We start from the raw sequence: 22,483 nt of genomic DNA, 5'->3' as shown, positions 1-22,483 counted from the left end.
TTTGTATTCTGGTATTGCATTATATGATTATCACTGCAAGGGGATCATAAAACAAAGATTTGATTTGCATTCAGCGTTTTAGAGGTTGTTAAAATCTGACCTGTGCATGCTGTCGGGAGGGTGTTGCAGCCTTTCCTAATCGCTGAACTTTGGCCTTTCGCCCAAGCCAGGTGTTTTTCTTCTCGTCTGCCGTTCCTCGATCGCTTTCCACGTTGTTTTTCTGCCTCAGCCCAGTTGCAGATGGATTGTTTGTTGTTATTCCACTAGAGAGAAGCATGCTCATGATGTATTTTATGGTGTTTTATTGTATTTATCTGCTATGGCCATGCAGGCCTGAAGTAGGCTGACACCTGTTGTTGTTGGAATACTAATACAGCTGCCCATAGCATCCCATAGCGTGTGTCCATGACTCCTGTCTCATGCTTCTTAATGAGAACCATTTCATTTTACATTTAAGACACAGGCCTACTAATTGCAGTTCAACATACTGGCAATTTTTTTTTTTACGCAAAGGTCTCTGAAGCATACATTCTTCAAAAAGGTTCTTTGGTAAAGAGGTTCTCTATATAACTGGCTCATTCTATAGAGAGACGTCCACTTTTCAGTTGTCATTGGTACCCATCGTCATTGGTGTTGCACGTAAGAAAGGAAACACCAGAGACATCTCTAATGAAAAATGCAGTTTATTAAACGGCTGCTACAGAACATCAAACCCCATGTTGTCAATCATGGAAGATCCGCTAAAATATGGAATTTAATCCATTTGTGTTCCTTTTTTTTCCACAATGACCTAAAAATAAAGTCGGTCACACCAGTGACTTCGGCTGAAAGCTTCATATGAAACCATGAGCTAAATGAGAACGTTTCTTCACGGTGGGCTCACTATGTGCTTTTCTTCATAGTCCCTCAGAAAACAGGCCAAAGGAAGTCCGGTGACGTTATCGGCGTGACTTTTATTTCAAAACAAGAGACTTTTTGTGACGCAGTTACACCAGTGACACGGCTCCTGCGGACCACAATGTTCATTATATTTTAGAATATTTATTTGCCATTTGTTTTCTTTGTCATTTATATTATACGTTTCATAGTCATGTATAGATTATTGTAGTTAAAACGGCAGAAAATGTGTCTGTTCTTCGACAATAGCCTCACCTTTTACACATGACTGTGAGGAGAAGCACGTCTGTGGTCCTTGGAGTTAGTTCTATATGATTGATTCAAAAACCAACATCGCTAAATTGTGGCTCAGGAAGGTGTAATTGTTAAAATAACGTATAGTTTTATTTAAAAATGTAAATGAATTGCAACCCTAACATGTTTACATTATAAGTGTAATATATCTAGAAATTCTAGGGACACAAAAACAGATGTTTCTGTAGAATGACCCAACCATGAACCTTTCGCTTGATTGAAGGGTTGATTGCACCATGAAAAGGTTCTTCATACTGATGGAGAATGTGCTATTCTGTGGTTACAAGCCTGACACTGCAACCCTAGGTGCTATAAAGAATACTTTTTGAAAAGGTTCTAGAAAGAACGATTACAATCTAAAGAACCCTTTCACGATGCAAAGACCCATTAAATCACGCAAAGGCTTCCTTGAGTGTTCATGGTTCTTTTTAGAACCGTTTTCTTTACTAAAGAACTCTTGAAGAACCATCTTTAGAGTGTAAGATGTATTACTCCATAGAAGCTTGGCCCATATTGGGGTATGGAGTGTGTAAAAGCAGTTTGGTTTGGCTCTAATATTTCACCCAGGCTAAACTTCTTTTAATGCTTTTAAATGTCAGGCATGCTTGCACTTCATACAGTGAAGTGATAACGCTCCACTTCTGCTTTTCCTTCTTTTCCTTCTAGCTGCCATTGTGGAATATTCCCAAAGGAAGTCGCTCACCCATGGTGCTGCTATCAGGGAAGCTTCCTTCAGCCCAGCTGTCCAACTTTCCCCTGATAGCACAAACACAGAAGACACACATGAAGAAATGAAGAAAAAGGTGATGACTCTGACGGACAGTACTGTGCAAAAGCCTTCCGTTATTTAATTACCAGTCAAAATGACCATTAGATGCAAGTTATTCAGCTTTTTTTTTTTTTTTTTTACTTTTTTTTTTTTTTTTAAATGGTCAGAAAAAACTGACACCTTTGGGGGCAGTCATGGGCTGGACGTTTGGGAACCAGCCTTCTGACCAAAAAGTCGCCGGATCGAACCCCTGAGCTGAGAGTACGTGACTGTGGTGCCCTTGAGCAAGACACCTAACCCCCAACTGCTCCCTGGGCGCTGTGGATAGGGCTGCCACCTGCACTGCAAGTATGCTGACTGCCCACTAGTGTGTGTGTTCACTAGTGTGTATGTGGTGCTTCACTGTACAGATGGGTTAGATCGCCGAGGTGAAATTTCCCAGTTGTGGGACTAATAAGGGTATTTTAATCTTAGTCTTATTAAAGGATCACAAAAAAATGCACTACTTCACAGTCAGGCCACAGTAAGTCAGCTGTACACATACAGACATACATACATACAGTACATTCACACTGGTGTTTGCATATACTTGTCAAAGACTCACAACAGACTTAAAAAAACAATAACCTGGATGGAATTGATGAGGGGTAGTGGAATCAGGATTGATGCCTACTACTTACTTCAATTATACCATCTTCAAACCATTATTGCCATTGCTGGACAACAAATTTCTGCTTCTGTAGTCTCAAATTATGTGTTATTTCTTCCATATTATGTAGTTCCCATAAACACTGAATCCAGGACTCATATGTTGGGACAGTAGTTTTCAGCCAATTAACAATAATACCTTCAATGGCTCCTGCAAATAAAGTTTGGAGAAGGTTGATTTGGCACCTGTTATCAAAGGCCTGGGGGACGACAGCTAACAATGATACTAAAGAATCTTTAGGGATGGGAATATCAAAGACAGAGTTAAGAGCATTGTAGATATGTTCCCAACACTTCCTCAGTTTTTCACATGACCAAAAAATATGGACAAAGTTCGCTTCAGTTTCCCCACAATTCCTCCAGCAACTGCTCGAAGAAGATGAGCTAGTCCTCTTGATTATATATGATGTTCTGAAGTATCTAGTAATAAGCTTCCATCTGAATTCCCTCCAAGTTCTGCCAGTGAGACTCCAATGCTACGTCACTCATTACTCTGACCAATCGCAAGCTTCCACCTGCCTTTAAAATGACTCGACTTACACACCTGCTTTGCTGCTTTCAGATGATGATGTTTCGTCGTTCCCCGTCGTCACCAGTTGGTCCTCGCCCAGTTGTCCAGGGGGGTAGGCTCCGCCCCTGCCATCCCTATACAGCAGGATTTGCGATGCTCTACATGGGCTGAGGCTCTGCCATGGCTGATGACGGGGCCCGTGCCAAGGACTTCAACTCACAAAAATTGTTATCTATGGAATTGTGATATATTATTAAGATTAAACTGATTTCTGTCCTTTTTGTTTGTCTCTGGAGTCTTTCTGGTAGAACTCTGTTTGCCTTAATAACAGCTTCCATTCTTTTTCAGGGCACTTGCTTTCAACCTCCAAAGTTCAGTCTTACAAGTTGGTTGAATTTTCTGCCTTCTTACTATCCAAGAATACCAATTACAAATTTAGACTCGCCAGTCTGAGTTCAAACCTCAAGGGTTATTTGACAGCTACACGTCCTTTCAGACCCATAGAGATCAGCTGTCTTCTCACAGTGGAACAATGGACAGAAGAATCTGAGGATGTTTTGAGATCTCAATCAAAAGTTCACCTTGATTTTCTCCACTCTCTCAAAGATGAACGTGCTGTTTTATCTGTTGTTGACCGTGTTGGTGGGCTACCAGGTCCTGCACAGTTGGAAACTGGAGTCCAAATTTCTCTGTCTCTTCTAACAAAAGCTGGAAATTTGGAAATTTAGAATTTGCAAATTCCTATTTTCTCCCCTCGATTTTCCTCCGTCCATCTCCTTCCTTATGCAAGTGGATTATCTTATATCTGTTCTCCTCAGAAATATCTCCTTATTGTACTCGCTGACCATTTTAGCTGGAAGTGAAGTAAATTTTGATTGGTCTCTTTTTTGAAACTTTGAGTTTTGGTTTAAAAGATGCGTTTCTCCCACATCGGTACGAACCAGTCCGGCATAATTTCCCTTTGTTCAAAGTTGTGATGAAAGCTGCAGAAAGTATTGAGAGTAGTGGACATTTTCCTTTGCAGATGATCTGTTGAGAACAACACAATGTCAGTCGTTAAGATACAAACATTATTTTTATCAATATTACATAATTTTATGTAGCAAAAAGTCCTGCATATGCTAACAGCCCTCGACACTGTACTGCATGACAATGATTATCATGCAATAATGATCCTTGTTATATGGAAGAGCGTCACATTAAAAATATGTGTATGTTAGCACAGCACAGTTGTTGTTGAAGTTGTTTACATCTCTCTCTCTCTCTCTCTTTCTCTCTCTCTCTCTCTTTCTCTCTTTCTCTCTCTCTTTCTCTCTTTCTCTCTCTCTTTCTCTCTCTCTCTTTTGCTCTCTCTCTCTCTCTCTTTCTCTCTTTCTCTCTCTCTTTTGCTCTCTCTCTCTCTCTTTCTCTCTCTCTCTTTCTCTCTTTTGCTCTCTCTCTCTCTCTTTCTCTCTCTCTTTTTCTCTCTTTTTCTCTCTGTGTCTCTTTCTCTCTTTTTCTCTCTCTCTCTCTCTATCTCTCTTTCTCTCTCTCTCTCTCTCTCTCTCTCTCTCTCTCTCTCTTTCTATTTGTTGTAAGGGACTAAGCTCTCAAAGGTTAGTGACCAAAAGATACCAAGCAAGATCAATAAGCTCATCAGTGAGCTGTGCACACACACACACACTCACAGGTGTGCTGTTCCAGTAGTCTCCCCTCTCCCCACCTTCTGTAAATAAGTAGTTTATTAATGTTGAACGGTTGGCCCTTTAACAGCTGTTTCCAGAGCAGAAGTGTTTGTGTATATATGTGTGTGTGTGTGTGTGTGTGTGTGTGTGTAGTGAGAGTAAATGATGTGTGTAAATGGCCATTTTATGGTTCCAAAGGGATGATGTTTCAAACCCTATTTCACTGATCATTACCGTTCATTACCGCTGCCCACATCACAGAGAAAAAACACTTAATCTTTGCCAAATTATGTGGCTCAGTTAAAAGTATCATAAAGCTAATTCTAAGCAACATGTAAACATGTAACAATCCCTAACGAACATATGAATATGATACTTTTTAAATCCTGCCTTTAACTTAGCGGTTTTGTGACAAGCATTTCACTTTGATATGCTAATTATTTAAAGGTCTCAGACTGCACTCATTTTGCGAGCACGTGAGCGAAAACCTCATAGGCCTTTATTTTGCTCTTTTTTTCAGTTGACTTCTTTTGCCTTTGATTTTGTATATTTTTAAAAACCTTAATTCCAAAAAAGTTGGTACATTAAGTGAAATGCAAGAAAAAGAACAAAACAGTGATCTGGAGATCCTCTTTGACCCGTGTTTAAACAAACAAACAATAAATTCTACAAAGACAAGTTTTATGTTATCAACATAGTTTTTTGTAAATATACACTTGTTCTGAAATAGAGGCCTGGAAAATATCCTTCCATCCATCCATCCATCCATTTTCTAAGCCGCTTCTCCGTCAGGGTCGCGGGGGGGTGCTGGAGCCTATCCCAGCAGTCTTCGGGCGGAAGGCAGGATACACCCTGGACAGGTCGCCAGTCCATCGCAGGGCAGACACACAGACACAGACAGTCACTCACACCCAGGGGCAATTTAGCACACCCAATTGGCCTGACTGCATATTAAAATATATTTGGAACTGGGGCAATTAAAGACTAGGAGATGTGAAATGTTCATGAACAGGTGATGCAATCATGTTTGGGTTGAAATGGAGCATCATGGAAAGGCTTATCTGTTATAAGCAATGATGGATTCACCAAAAAATGTGTCAGAAAATAATCCAGTTTAAAAACACACACATCTTCTAAGCCACTTATCATTCTGGTCGCATGGGGAACTGGAGCCTATCCCAGTCACTGGGTGGAAGGCAGAATACACCAATCCATTGCAGGGCAAATAGACATACACCCCCCCCCCCCCCCCCCACACACACACACACACCTAGGGGCAATTTAGCATGTCCAATTAGCCTGACTGCATGTCTTTGGACGGTGGGAGGAAACAGGAGTAAGAGTAAGATTCCAGGACTCCAGAGAAATCTCTGTGCATAAAGATCAAGATTGAAACCACAACTCTACCATATCAAATCATGCTTTGACAAACCACTATGACTCTGTCATGCAGAGCCAAAGCCGTATGTCAACAATGTCCAAAAACATCGCGGACTTCTCAGGACTTGAGCTTATCTGAAAGGGTCTAATGTACAGGGGAAGCAAGTATTGTGGTCAAATGAGTCAACATGCTACAAACGGTTTTTATGAAAATAATAAACGTTTTGTTCTCCAGGCTAAAGACTAGAAGGTTTATCCAGCCTGTTACCAGTGTAAAGTTCAAAATCCAGGGTCTGTCAAATCCCAAATAAGAGAGCATTGGTGAATGTCAGAATTTTTGGAAAACTGAATAAGTGAGTTATATAAAGATGTGTACTTTTATGAATGATAAATGAGGCTCTATTTCTTTTTCAGGGACATCCATATTTATTTGAGTGGCTTATTTAATTTTGCTAAGTAAAAAATTCCACTTGTAAAGCTGGATCAATTGGTGTCTTCAGTCCCCAAACAATTATCAAGTGTTGTTAAATGGAAATGCCTTCCGCCCGAAGACTGCTGGGATAGGCTCCAGCACCCCCCCGCGACCCTGACGGAGAAGCGGCTTAGAGAATGGATGGATGGATGGATGGATGGATGGATGGAAAGGTGATGCAACTCACGTTCACATGCTACTCATGGTCCTGTCCCAACATTTTTTATGAGTTGCAGTCATCACATTTGTCATGAGCATAAAATAAATAAATACATATTATGTTTTGGGGCTGAAATAAATAACTAATCACTGGCTGTGTTTACATGCAAAGATTTTTGTCAATCAGATTGAAGAAATTCCAATTACAGATTAAGACTGAAGTGTTTATGCTCACATTACTCAACAGTCTGATGAAAAATCTCTGTTCACATGCGCACTACAAGTGGTCGGATCCAAAATGATGCATATGTGTAGAGAACCTCTTAGTGTAGATGGTACCATGACAACAAGCATCACGTGAGTACAGGCAGAGTGAGATGAGCAGCAGTGAGCAGTGCTTGTTTTTTTAATTACTTCAAAATGATTTCAGACTCAGGAAAATGTCCTTCACATGTACTAGTGACAGAAGGGCAAGAGGAAGACATTGTGTTCTGAGACACATAAGTTGAATCAAAGCATAAACTTTGTCTCTTCTGCAGACCAGTTTCTGCTCTGCCATGTAGAACATGCTCAGAACGTAGTTAAACTTTCCGATAGGGAATGTAATCGGATACGGGCATTTACACAGATATTATTCTTCTATTCATTGGATTATTTACAGGATTACCCAACTTGTTCAAATCGGATAGACATTGTATTATATATGGCCTCAATCTGACAGGACTATTCTGATTGAGGTGTATACATGGATTCCGATTGAGCTATTAGTCGGATTATTAATGGATTGCAAGACTGCATGTAAACATTGCTACTGTTTCCAGATGCTGTCCTAGTAGTAAAGTTTGTAGATCTTTTATAAAAGATGGCAATCAGGCATTACTGACCTAGCTAGAAGCTTTTATTTGTCACCCTCAGGTTGTCATGGTAGGGACAGAATCCATTTCTACTGCTAGCTTGGTTTCTTTTGTGCGTGACTGAGTGTTTTCTCGCCTGTCATTCAGCTGCCCCAGATAACTGCAGTTCCTCTACAGATCTTGACCCCCAGACATGTTCTCAGAGAACGGAAAGCTCAAAGAATTCTCACAGCCTTTTCTGCCATGTTTACAGAATGTTTTGAGCGTTGATTGTAACTAAGCTCATGCTAGGTGCATGGATTTAACCATGTATTGTTTCAGGTTAACAGACCTATGACCTTTGCTTGAAATCATTTACCTTTTACTTGGAGTCATTAAGCCATCATTTTGGGTAATTAATAACTGCTGTACATAATATCATGTCATAAATGTGCTGAGATCCCTTATGACCCAAGGCTTTTGAATGTATGGAATTGCTTACTTAGGGTGTTAAAATGTAACCATTAGAAGCCTAGATTTATTATTAGATTTTATTATTTATTAAGCCTAGATTATTATTATCATGTATCATCGTTGTGATGCATACTTTACGTAATCATTTAAAATATAGTTCATTTTGTCTTCAATTACATTTATTTATGATTTACATATCAAAAGGTTTAGGCCTGCTTGTTTCAGTGTCTTAAAATGACAAGAATATGGCATTTTTCCCCCATAAATGACTGGACACTAATATAATAATAGCTTTCCAAAACTCGGGTCATGATAAATTGTCTCCTCTTCTCCTTATGAATGCAATTGTGATGTCCATTGAAAGTGTATAATCTGCATAAATTGCACATTTCTCCACTTATTTCGCCAAGTTGTGAGTGAAAAATAATTCAGCAAAATGTACGAACAGGTATTTCAAGGCATAGATACTGTTAGAAAAAAATGTTCTGTGCAGGTCCATTTCTTGTTCATCAAGGTACAAACGATGTGAACGTTCCTTCAAAGGTACAGCCGTGGTTTTAAGGACCAATTGTATACCTTATATACGTTTTTTTTCGTAATAGAAACATATATATTTGTATATTTCCATAACCTAAAGTTTTAAAACAGAACAGTAAAATAAAAGGCCAGGGGATGAGACGGGGTGTCTGAAGTTAATACAATGTAGAAAAAATCATTTCAGTGGATTATGGTTCAGTTATGTTCCCTGACTAAAGGTACTGAGATGTACCCTTGAGGGTCCCACCCCAGTGACAAGAGGGGCACTGCCCCAGTACCATTATTTGTGCCTAAAATGGTAAAAAGAGCTAAGAAACATCCCCTCTCCCCAAGTGAATAAAACGCTCTTATAGCGTTTGAATAGTCATATGAATAGATAGTTAGAATAAATAGTCATAGTTGCCAGACTTGCTCAAGACAGTGAGTTGGTTACATTTGAGGACAGAGGCAGCATTAAGGAAGATCATTAGAAGGCCTGAAATATCCATTCCAGGTCGTATCTGTCCTATGTCCGGACTGCTCTGGCTTATCTCTCCTAAGTGATTTTTGTGTTTGATTGCATTGAGAGGTGTGAAGAAAGAGCTGCTATTGAAATGAATGGGTGAATATTTCCTGTGGCTTTGACAGGATCCGACAGTCTTGGTTAAGCAAGGAGTCGTGTTGGATTTGTGTTAAATGATTGTTAGATTTAAGTCCCCAACACACAGCTCTACAAACTACTGCAAATATGCTGCACATGTTTTATGTTCACACGCCCCCGCATGCACTGAGGCCTTGATACTGACTCACCAAATATAGTCTTAGCACACCTCACCCATTTTCTAAGTGACTGCTGCACCACTTCTTTATACTCTACATTACGACCAAACATTCTTTATAGGCATGTATGTTATGTGTGGGTGTCGTGCCTCACCCTGTTGCCTATGGTGTACCTGTCTGCTACTGACTCACCTGTCACTGACCCCTATTCTGCCCTGCCCAGCCTAACTGCAAAAGAAATAGTCCTCGAGTCACCGTCTCTCGGTTTCAGTCAGCTTCTGGTGGACATGCTCCCAGTACCCAGTAAGGCTATAGCACACTGACCTAAAGTTAACCAACATCTGCAACTTTACACTCTTCTAAAATAAGAACTGAATGATCTGAACTCCACCTCCAAATACCTTTCTTTCTTAGCATCTGTTGCGAAGTTGGACAAGCTTCACAGGGCAGGGGCAAAAATCACACCCAATTAATTAGAAATTTTAGGAGTCTTGATTTAGAGATGCTCCGTAATGTTGAGTTTCCAGCTGGACAATGCTTTTGTAGCTAATGTAACCTAGTCAGGTTAGAGAAAAACAATGAAGAGCGTGCCAGTCTGCTAATGGTAGTGTAAGTACATGACAAAAAATCCACATCCAGTCGATCAGCAGTGTGATACACAAACATTCACATGCACGCAAAGTCAACAATCATTTGAAACCAATAATGCAAATGTAGCTCCTTTGCAAAATCTCAAATTGTGTGCTACTATTTCTCATTAGGATGAAAGGGATTTTTTTCCAATGCTCTGCCAAGCTTGTCCAACCTGGCATCATTAGCTAAGAGCTAACTTGTGCATGTGCAAGGATAGGTCAACTGACAAGCTGGTTTTATGGTGTTGGATGCAGAATGTTGGCTTTGTTGGTGTTTACAGGAGAATAGTGGATGTGCTGGTGTTGGAGAATGTTAGCATAAATGGTGTTTGTAGTGAATTGTTGGGTTTGTTGGTGTTTGGAGAAGAACATTTATTACTATTAGGATAATGTTGATTTTGTTGTGGTTGTTGAAGAAGGTTATGTTTCTTGGTGTTTATTAAAGAAAGCTGGGCATATTGGTGTATGTAAGCTGGAGAACACTGGGTCTGTTGGTGTATAGAATACTGGATTTGTTGGTGTTGATTGGAGAGTGTTAGGTTTATTAGTGTTTGTAAGAGAATATCTTTTTTGGTGTTGGAGAATTATTGCTTAATTAGTTACATTTGATAGAGAATGTTGGGTTTGTAGGAGAATGTTGGGTTTGTTGGTGTTGATATGAAAATTTAGGGTTTACTGGCTTTATTGGAGAACATTGGTTTAGTTCATGTTTGTAGGAGAATGTTGATGTTGTTTGTGTTCACTTAATGTTGGTTTTGTTGTGTTTGTTGAAGAATGTTATGTTTGATGGTGTTTATTAGAGAAAGTTGGACTTATTGGTGTATGTACTTTAGGGAATTATGGTTTTGTTGGTATTTGTTGGTTAACATGGATTTAACTGGTGTTTTTGTACGAGAATGTTGGCTTTGTTGGTGTTTTCTGGAGAACATTGAGTTTGTTGGTGTTGGTAGAAGAATACTGGGTTTGTTGATGTTGGAGAGTGTTGGGTTTGTTGGTGTTTTCTGGAGAACTTTGAGTTGGTTGGTGTTGTTAGAAGAATACTGGGTTTGTTGATGTTTGTAGGAGACAGTCAGACATGTTGGTGTTTGTTAGAGAATTCTGGGTTTATTTCTGGGTGTTTGCTGGAGGACGGTGGCTTAATTAGTGTTTGATGAAGAACATTGGGTTGGTGTACTCTGGGCTTTATAGTTACAGTTTATCCAGATTGTGAAAATTCCTCCAGTCTGACAGTCATTTCCACGTACTAAAGACCAATGGCAATAATCATCTACTCTGCCAAAAACAACACAATATCCTCATAAAACCTGCACTATGGACCTACTGATTACCACATTCAAGCATCCTCGTATAACACCCTCACACACTCCTGTGCATTGCCTGGTGTGACTTTAGTCTGGCCTCACTGCTTTAGTCCATTCGTTTAAGCATCTGTGTTTCTGTTTAGGTACTGGTGGTCTGTTGACTCTCTTATCCACAGCCAAACAGATAAAAGCATTGTGTTGTACAGCAAGACAGTCCCTGGCAACCTGAAGTCAACTGTTTGATGGATTTCACATAAAGCTCAGTGAACTTAGACCTGTGTAGTGTGAACATTCTGACCTGAGCGAGGTAGAAAAGCCTTAGAAGAAAGCTTTAGGTGCTCTTGCATCATTTCTGCCATGTTTACAGAATGTCTGGAGTCTTGTTTTCTGGTGCTGGGTGTTGTTAGCAGGGTTTTTAAACCATTTTAAACTATATTCTTATTTCACTTTTGCAGCTCTTTGACATTCAAGCCATACACGTATCTGCTTCACTGACAAGGAATGTCATGAGCAGTACAACCACACTAGTTGCTCTCTGCTACCTCTGAGTGTTTCCAATAGCCAGTGTGGGTGTCACTTTTTACACACTATTTCCAAAGCAGTGAAGTAGTCTCCCTGCATGAATACACAAACTTTGATGCTTGTGTATTGAGCTTCATAATGCAAATCATCTCCACTTTCGGTTATCTGATTCTGGTGTTTTGTGGGAATATGTAATAGAATGATGAGGGAAGTATTTTTCAATATTCACAGTAATCGGAAGTTGCCATTTGGAGGAAAGTTGTCCATAAAAAGTTTCTGTATTGTTGTGTTTGTGTAACCATTGCTGTCATAGTCACTTGTGTGTCATTGTTGTCAAGTCCAAACTTTGTAACTTTATTTTTGTTCCTTTTTTAAAAAGTTTTCCTTGCACTGTGGAAATGCCAGGTACATTTTACTTTTCATAACAAATATAAAAGACCCTTTGAAAACTGATTCAACTGACAAAATGTGAAGCCTTTAAGGATCTATTTTGAATTGTGGACCTAAATGTGTGTGTGTGTGTGTGTGTGTGTGTGTGTGTGTGTGTGTGTGTGTGTGTGTGTGTGTGTGTGTGTGTGTTTTGTGCTGTGGTATCCCTGCTGTGCCCCAGTGCAGGAGAAGAGATAGGGAGTGAGGGGGTGAGAACTAAGAGTGCAGATAGTGCAGCGGCAGACAGGCAGACAGGAGCCAGCCCTGCGCTCACCCAGATTAGCCTGACTCCAGCACTGCATTCCCCAGCCTGCTTCTGCTGCTCCACAGCGCACTGCAGGGCTCCCGGAATACACCACACACACACACACACACACACACACACACACACACACACTCACACACACACTTGCTCTTATTCAGTGTCAGAGGACACACAAATGTCCCAGACTTTTTATAAGCATCTCTATATAATAAGACTTTTCTAAGCTTAACTAAACCTGACCACAACTTTTTTAAAAAATCATATGTTCAAATAATATAATATAATATAATATAATATAATATAATATAATATAATATAATATAATATAATATTGCTGTCATTGGAAGAAAACCTTGTATCTCTAAAAGTATAACTTTACAGGAGAAGGAAAAGTTTATATTTAACGCATTTTTCACTCATTTTGGCTCATTTCTTTTAGTCCATTCATCATGTAATTTACATACAATGTAAAGCGTTCTAACATTAGAATAAATACAAATAAGCATTAATACCGTTTATTAATATAATGAGATTTGGCGCAGATTTGGTCAATTCCAACAGCAGAACACCTGATTTAATTTAATGAAGGACTGACTAGATGAAGAGCTGTAAATACTGGACTTCCTCGAGGCGACGTGTGTAAATAGTGCAGCTAACACACATATAAAATCACTGTGCAGCGTTTATTCCTTTCTTTGTTCTGCTGTTATTTTGCTTTTTGAACTGGCCCGATAACTGACCTTACATATTGTGTTTTTCTCAAACGCACTTTGCACCGTGTAACATGTAAACAGTCATATAGGATGAAGTTTATTTATTATTTATTATTTATTATATGTGAATCTCCCTGTTGTGAGACTAATAAAGGAAGATCTTATCTGTCACTTTATATACATTTCATTTTAAGTATTCATTGACTTAAGTAGTCATTTCAGCTTAGAATTCAGCAAGGAATTGTACAAATGTACAAATAGAAATGAGAATGAATTGTGTATAAAGTATAATTTTTTGAGCAAGTTTCTTTTGAAACTGACTGAAAAAACATCATTAATTGTTATTTATGGGCTCAGAGACAGTCATATGGAACAGTGTGCACAGCCCCCCCCCAGCTCTATTACATTTAGTGTATTTTGTGTGATCGCAGGTACGTTAACACATCCACACCACACCTAAATGTTGAAAATAAACAGTGATTGTGCATTACAACGTGCACAAGTGCATCTCTGTAGAGCATCTGACTAGGGTCACCAATTTGACCAGGGTCACCCAAACGTTTGCATGCAACTGTAGCCCACAGAGAGCGAATATACTGTCAGATATTATTCATTTTTCATTGAGCGTACACAGATACACACATATGTACATAAACAAAAGAGAAACAGAGTGAGGCACTAGAGAGTACAGCAGATAACAGTGGAGGGGAGCTACAGATAAAAAAAAACCCAATGTAATCATCTCTCTCTCTTATAAAAGGCCAGGATGTACACAATAGTACATCAGCTACGGTGCCTTCAGTATCAAGAAATAAAGACACAATTAAAAGTCTGTGACATAACGACGCTGCGGTCTCACTGGGAAGCAATCACAGAGCGAAAGCAACCAAAACACAGCCGCACAATCTCATAAAGCCAAACATAACGTCATAGAGAAGTCTCTTAATCGCGGAGATACAGCCGCTCCATTTATGACTCACAAATCTCTGTGGACTCCCACAATCTCACAAAACAACCATACTGACAACCATCAATCAACCATTACGGGCACAATCACGTCATGTCACCCCAAAGGAGGTCATCGCGACATGAGCCCAAAAGTCGTGTAGGCCATTTCGGATCCACATGGAAACATCATGCGTACCGTGTTTACAGCTAAACAGACGTGAGAATGAGACGAAGCAACTTTAAAACAGTCTGTAGTTTATTCACAACACAAGAGGCCTTTTATTGCACCTTTGCTTCTGGGGTTTTTTTGTCAAGTGAGAGCCTTTAGTTTACATGACATACAGATAAGTCTACGAGTCTTCCCCACATTTCCAGATCTGAACTGCAAATACCTCAAAGCATTCTTTTGTCATACTTCAGAGAGCTGAAAATGGAAGATAACCTCACCAAATTCCAAGAATGAGCCTCTACATCGTGGCTCTAAGGCAGGGATGTCAAACTCAACCAGTTAAAGGGCCATACTAGGACATCTCATCTCATTTGTGGGCCAGAAAAAATATATATATTTTATTTTTAATTGACGTTGTGCTGTAATCTAAACTGGCCCTTGTTTATGTAAAATGTGCAAAAAACGTCAGTAGAAAAAATCAAGCACTTGTAGTAAACCTTGAAATATTACATGGACACTTGAAACTTAAATGGCCCAAGGAGAAGGACCTCAGCCTTTTAAAGCTACCTTGCTTGAACTAGACACCTGGACTAGACGTCCTTTCACTGCTGCAAGTTCATTAATACACGTGGGCCCAGTTTCTGGGCAGCTGAGCTGGCGTTACAGGTTTCTATTGGATGACCTGCAGCTAAAATGCATTTTGATGATATGGCTGGTGGGGATTTGCACAGAATTGTGTAGAATTGAGGTGTGACTGCAGTGCACGCTGGGGGCTGTAGTGCAGCACATTGTGAAACCAATATTAATATTAATAGTAAGCCAATATTAATAGTAAGCCAATATTAATAGTAAATTAAAATAATTTTTTGGGCCAGACGGGATTGTTTGATCTGGCCCATGGGCCTCGTGTTTGGCACATGTTCTCTAAGAGATTCTGACCACAAAGAAGCAGTAAACTGTAAAGTCCCTTGAAATGCTCAGAAGTTGTTTTTCAAAAAAAAAAAAAAAAAAAAGAGTGTCTGTCAACTCTCGTTGTCGTTTCGGGACGTGACCTACTTTCCGTGAGTAGCTCCTTTCGTTTGATCAGTTGTCTGTTCTTACGCACTTCAAAAAATTGAATGTTGGAATTTATTTGAAAATGTTGCAAGTGGTTCCATGCAACTGTGTAAAGTAGCTTCTAGGATACCTGTTTGATTAATATATACTTTACAAATGTGGCCAAATTAGTCAACTAAAAAAAAAAAAAAACACTTCACTGAATTAAAACAATGTTTAAGTGAACTCTGGGTATCTGAGCTGGTTTGTGTTTATGTGTTCCCCAAAAATTAAATGTTGGATTTACCTGAAAATGTTGTCAAGTGGTTGCATGTATGTTAAGTAGCTTCTAGGATGCTTGGTCATTTACAGCATTTGGCTGATCTTCTTATCCAGAGCGACTTACAATTTGATTATTTTTACACAGGTGGTGTTAGGAGTCTTGCCCAAGGACCCTTATTGGTATAGTGTAGGGCGCTTGCCCTGGTGGGGGATAGAACCCCAGTCTACAGCATAGAAGGCAAAGGTGTTAACCACTACACAGTTAGTGAGAACTTAGTTGAAGTAATGTATATTTTACAAGTTCAGATAAATTAGTAACGTGATTTTAGTAAACTCCAGGTGTTTGGACTGGTCTGTATTTATGTATTCCCCAAAAATGAAATGTTGGGTTTACCTGAATATGTTGTCAGCTGGTTGCATGCAACTGTTAAGTTTTAGAGCTGCGCTCTGCAGTAAGTCTTACAGTAACTTGCACTTACAGATTGTAGTTATGTTTTACTAATCCATGTAATAAAAAGAGCATGAAGTTAACAGTTAGTTAGAACTGTATAACTTTGTTAGTACTAAGTTATTACTAGCTTACTACTTTAGTAATAAGTTGATACAGATCTAAGCTCGGCAGTAAATTATAGGGTAACTTGCACTTACAGCCTTGGAGTAGCTATATGAACATGCACACAAGGCCGGGAAGAGAGGACGACATGAAGACAGAGAGTGGAACAAGTAAAGACATAGGGTCATCTGTTTTACAGTGGCAAGGATACTGGGTTCTACTCAAGATCACACTGACCAAACAAACACATATACAGTAAATATGACAACTCACTGAATTCCATTAAAACAAAGCATAGCTGGCACTTTCACTGACTTGCATGCATTTGTCTCTCTGGTACGTGTCAAAGAGGGAGCGCTGGTTAAACCCAGCGAGGGGGGGGGGGGGTATTTTGAGTACAGTTGGATTCATACTGGTCTTTACTGGTGTCACCAAGGACATTTTGAGATGTCAGCGTTTCAACCATTCAACACACGCAGAGTGTCTCCAGTGGCGTTTACAGTAAGGCCCGTGAGCCCTCAGCTCCTAGGTGCAGGTTTATCAGGTATAAACGGTCAGGATGGACTGACCCGTAACGCAGGCTAGTCTATCAGAGGGACACAGGTGTCATTGGTGTCCGGGCAGCCTCGTTTTCACCCCGTCTCTCTCCTTCGCTTGTCAGTCGTCTTGCCATCTGAAGTTCAGTGCTGTGTTCCTCGCGGGTTACGTCGTGTCTTATCGCCGATCCAATGTGCCGTGGCTTTATCTTAACAGCCAGGGAGTTATGATTCACAAATACGGGCCTGTGTGCTGAGAAGATAGAGTAATTGTTTAACGATAGTCCTTATTGATATATAAGCTACTAAATCCGATTGAAAGTATTTGTGCGGTCACTGTAGCGGAGACGTGAGGTTCCCCTGGTGGGCTCGAATTGGTTTTGTTCACATAAAAAAAAAAAAAATATATATATATATATATATATATATATATATATCGATTTGATACAAATGTAGTTTGGCGTATTTTGTGGGAAGAAGCGCCGAGGACCTGTGAGGCTCGGTCTACATCGCTGATCATTAATATCTGCGTTTGAAATGATCGAATATTAGTCAACAATAATAAATACCAACACACGTGAACGCGCTCACACCTGTATTACGAGCGTCAGAAAGGCAGAAGATAGCTATCTATCTATCTATCTATCTATCTATCTATCTATCTATCTATATATATATATATATATATATATTATTTTTTCTGTAAAACAGGCTTTTCTATTCAGTTCTGTTTATCTGTTTATTTCCAACAGTCTTTCTCTCTTTCTTTATATTAATATGACGAATTTAGAGATATTTCTTTCTATCTATCTATCGATGTATCAAAAAAAATTGCTTTTGAACTCATTATTTCGTGCAATTTAGCCTGTTGGTTTTTTTTTGTTTGTTTTTTTTTTGTTTGTTTTGCTTCTACTTTCTTTTCTTTCTTTCTCTTTCTTTCTATTCCTAAGACTATTTAATTATCTATCTATCTATCTATCTATCTATCTATCTATCTATCTATCTATCTATCTATCTATCTATCTATCTATCGCTGTTGTCCGACCAAAACCTCGTATCTCCATTTTTGACAATTTTCAGTTTTTACCATCATTTGGAAATTTCTCTTACCCTTTACATTATATATGAGTTTCATGGTGAATGGACCAAACGAAACGGCTCAAAACGACTTATAAAACATTCTGGTTCCATTGATTTCCATTAAAGGTAAAGTGGGTTTTTTCCTTCTCCTGTAAAGTTGGAATTTTAGGTTTTCTCCGGACAACAGTGTGTATATACATATAAACACACACCCAGAGCTACTCACATCATCTTCACCCAACATAAATGTTTTCTTTCCTCCTTTCCGTTCATTTTTAATCGTATTATTTTTATACGTTAGATCTTCTGATTGACCTCTCCTCTGCTGACTGACCCTCAGCCCGGGGCTTTGTTCTGAGTCCCCGATGAAAAGACGGCGGTGTGGATCATTAACCGCGCCTCCACCTCGCGGCCGGCTTCGGTCTCCCCGCTGATCACACTCCGCCGGGCGGCGGCGGCGGCGGCGGCCAGACACCGCGCGGTCAGCCCCACTCTCAGAGGCGCGTGCGGTCATTTCACACCTCACCGTACGAATCCATAACCTCGTTAGGAGCTCGCGACAGACCGCGCTCTCTCAGATCAACAGAGCAGGACCCCCTCGGTGCATGACACCCACTCACGCTGCAGGAGCGTCTTCAGCGCGTGGAGTAGAAGCCCAGCCGCGGGCCGCGTTGACTCTGATCGGGTTTTAATTCGCCGTTATTTGTTTAATGCGCAGGTAATTATTATGATTAATTTGCCGGTCTGGGAGGTCGTAAATGACCAATTAGGCCGCGCGTGTGAACGTTGGGGGGGGGGGGGGGTGAGAACTCAAACAGCACCGCTAAGATAACAATATTTCCAAACGAGCGCGCGGATTATCGCTGTATCTTCATCCTCAGCTGCGGCTCGTATCTCTTATCTGTCCGCCGCGTTTATAGAGAACTCATCCACATTTAACTGGCCATAAAAGCCACCCTGCGTCTCTCGTTCGCTCGCGATGATTTTACTGCAACATTTTATTATTTTTTTTTATTTTACTGGCCAGTTCGTCGGGACAGTTTTTTTTTGTTGTTGTTGTTTTTTTTTTAAGGATAATAATTAACGTTGAAGACAGAGGCAGTGATTTATATTTAGCACTTTCTAACTTAAAAAAATCGCCGCAAAAAATAAAAACTAAAAACATCGTAACACATTTTTTAAAGATAATAATGATTTTTTGCCGCTTTCTATAAAAATAAATAAACCAATAAACAAAACGTAAAAAATAGAAAACTCCAAGCTGAATCTCACAGGTAGGTTCCCGGTTGGTCTCACACACACCTACACACCGCTGCACCGTCCCTCCTCCTCCTCCTCCTTTTTTAAGGCGTCATTTCGCTCTCCCCACCCGTTTTTCGGCAGCTGAGCCGGTACGCGCTGCAGCCCAATCTAAACGCGAAACGGGGCGGGGCTTCCCTCAAAACGGGTGGGGAAAAAAAAACCAACCAAGAACCTCCGCCTCTCCTCCTCAGCGGCTCCTGGCGCGTCACGTGGTCTCTCTCGTACAAATAACTCGGAGTAAAAGTAGAGAGGCGAATCCCGGAGCAGCTCCACGAGGCACCAGCAGCCTCTGCGACCGTCCGAAAACGCGCGTTTCTCCTGTTAACGCCGCCGTGATCTTCTCGGGCCCGTGGAGGAAGCCTGCTCAGAGGTTCTGCTCCATCCCTCAGAATAGGAAGAAGAAGAAGAAGAAGAAGAAGAAGAAGGATCCCGGCTTTATCGTCCACCGTCCTTATCTGGTGAGATAATACGACGAGCGCTCTTGGATGAAATTGTATTTCGCGCCTCGCTATCGCAGTTTTATGTGATCTGCCTTTCCTTTGATAAAATATGTGTGTGTGAGATTAGGCTTCGGGTTATCTTATGTTTCTTGACACGACTCAAGCAGCCTTTTTTGGAGGGGGTGAGGGGGTGGGTAGGGGGGGGGGTGGTTGGTTGCACAGCTGGAACAGCTGATCATTTATATCAAGATACGAGGCACCGTTAACGTCGCTTTCGCCCATTAAACATCATCAGAGGGCCCGGTTAAGGTGTGGAAGCCCGGGTCTGCCGTGAGCTCGGGCGTCTCCGGGGATGCTGGTCTGGCGTGCTGAATGGTAGGCCACATGTGGAGACGTGTAGATGTTTAAGAGCAGAGGTTTTGGGTTTGAGTTATCCTGCGCTGTCAGGGCTGGGATGATGGATTGAGTCATTTGGGCTGCTAGAAACATGGAGATTAATTTTTCCCCCTATTTTTTTTATTCCCAGGATTGGAGTCTTGCCCGGGGACCTTCTGACTTGGAGATTTTGGAAGTTATCTTTCATTTGTTTTTGCGGATAGTTTGTTTTTTTGCGCGGTCGCGATGTACTCCAGCTTGGCCTTGCCCTCCAACCCTTCGCCGTACGCGCACGACTCGGCCAGCTACATCCACCCGTCCGCCAGCTCGCCCGTGTACGTGACGGGCGGCCGCGTGCCCGCCGTGTTGCAGCCGCTGTCCTACCTGCAGCCGTGCGAGCCCGCGCACGCTCACCAGACGCACGCCCTGAGCGCCCACCACCACGCCTGGCCCCAGGCGGCTGCGGACGGCTCGGCGTTCAGCCCGGGCAGCCCTCACCCTCCTCATCCTCACCCGCACTCCCACCCTCACGCTCACGCTCCTCCGGCCTTCTCGTACGCGTCCAGCCCGCCTGTCAGCAGCGCCGACCAGTACGGAGCAGCGGGAGGAACAGCGGGAGGAGGAGCGGCCCTGGTGCGCTCCAGCTCCTACTCCAGCCCGTACGCCGCCTACATGAGCCCGGACATGGCGGCCTCGTGGACGTCCGGCCACTTCGACGGCGGCATGATCGGTCTCCAAGGACGGCAAGGAGCTCTGACCGGAAGGAGGTCCAGTCTGGGTGGGTATCCATCAAAATCAGGCTTCGACTTCTGGGAAAGTTTTTAAAGCTGCAGGTTCAGGCTGGTCGGGTTCAGGGGGGCTTTAGTGTTTTAGTTCTGCTATAAATTAGAAAACGATCAAAACAATTCAACAACAAAGAGTTTTAAAGAGTTTTTAAAGAGTTTTTAAGCCTTTTTTATTTTTGATTTTTTGGCAAAACTTTTCCTTTTTTGTCCAAACATGGAGAGGCCAAGGAATTGCGTTTGTTCGTCCTCACTGGCTGGAATTTTACATCTCAAAATTCAATCAAATTGACGTTTTGAAAAGACCAAATTACTTAAAATCGACCTCCAACGACAAACCACGCGAACAGCGTGTAGAGTGAAAAATCTTCATTTATTTATTTAGATAAGCATTATTATTATTATTATTATTATTATTATTATTATTATTATTATTATTATTATTATATGTAAACATACAGAATTCGAAAATGCCAGCTGCCTTTCACAACTCGTTAAAATTCGAACAAATTCAAAAATGAAAACGAAGCAAAACTACAGAGTAAAATCTTTCATCCAGAGTCAGGAACGGTCTGTCCTTCTCCTGTAAAGTCCCAGGTTTGGGAGTGGCTTCCTGACAGCGTCGTGGTTTTCCAGTCGAGTCGATTCTAAACCCTTTTCTTTACTTCAGCCCACAAAACCAGATCGTCTGTTACAGTCGATTATCTGACATTTCCTGGTTTCATAATCAGCAGAGATGATGAGCTACAGTGTTGAACCAAGTCCAGCTGGACCCAAATGACCGCTATAAAACAGGATTCAGGGCTTTAAGAGCGAACGATTAAATTCAGCACTGCACGATTAAATTCAGCACCGCACGATTAAATTCAGCACTGCACGATTAAATTCAGCACTGCACGATTAAATTAAGCACCGCACGATTAAATTCAGCACAGCACGATTAAATTCAGCACTGCACAATTAAATTCAGCACTGCACGATTAAATTCAGCACTGTAGGATTAAATTCAGCACTGTAGGATTAAATTCAGCACTGCTGGATTAAATTCAGCACTGCTGGATTAAATTCAGCACTGCACAATTAAATTCAGCACTGCACGATTAAATTCAGCACAGCACGATTAAATTTAGCACCGCACAATTAAATTCAGCACAGCACGATTAAATTCAGCACTGCACGATTAAATTCAGCACAGCACGATTAAATTTAGCACCGCACAATTAAATTCAGCACCGCACAATTAAATTCAGCACTGCACAATTAAATTCAGCACTGCATAATTAAATTCAGCACCGCACAATTAAATTCAGCACTGCACAATTAAATTCAGCACTGCATAATTAAATTCAGCACCGCACAATTAAATTCAGCACTGCACAATTAAATTCAGCACTGCATAATTAAATTCAGCACTGCACAATTAAATTCAGCACTGCATAATTAAATTCAGTACTGCGTAATTAAATTCAGCACTGCATAATTAAATTCAGCACTGCACGACTGACTTCAGCACAGTAAGCCTGAGCGCAGCCCTCTAGACTGGCTGTTTAATGCAGCCTATAGACTTCCATAGAATTCCATATTCCTATAGAATCCACCTCTCAAGCCAAAAGGGCGAACATGGGGGTTTGATTCCAGCTCGCGCTTTCCAGCTGACGCGTT

At 40.9% G+C, this 22,483-nt stretch overlaps 1 protein-coding gene across 3 annotated transcripts in view; it reads left to right on the top strand.

Moving 5' to 3' along the window:
- The first annotated feature begins 19,462 nt into the window (after window positions 1-19,462).
- The window catches only part of gata5 (GATA binding protein 5), a 10,673-nt gene continuing 7,652 nt past the window's right edge, over window positions 19,463-22,483 (top strand). The window contains exons 1-2 of one of the 3 annotated variants that reach the window (XM_017720170.2): window positions 19,463-19,682; window positions 20,191-20,817. In XM_017720170.2, the coding sequence (XP_017575659.1) occupies window positions 20,286-20,817 (532 nt within the window). In that variant the 5' untranslated portion in view covers window positions 19,463-19,682; window positions 20,191-20,285. Of the gene's footprint in view, window positions 19,683-19,903; window positions 20,040-20,190; window positions 20,818-22,483 lie in introns of those variants that run through there. The other 2 variants (XM_017720167.2, XM_017720168.2) reach the window with 2 other exon arrangements.

This window comes from Pygocentrus nattereri, chromosome 9 (genome assembly GCF_015220715.1).
Source record: "Pygocentrus nattereri isolate fPygNat1 chromosome 9, fPygNat1.pri, whole genome shotgun sequence".
Taxonomy (NCBI): Eukaryota; Metazoa; Chordata; class Actinopteri; order Characiformes; family Serrasalmidae; genus Pygocentrus; species Pygocentrus nattereri.
This window is presented reverse-complemented; position numbering and strand designations above follow the sequence as displayed.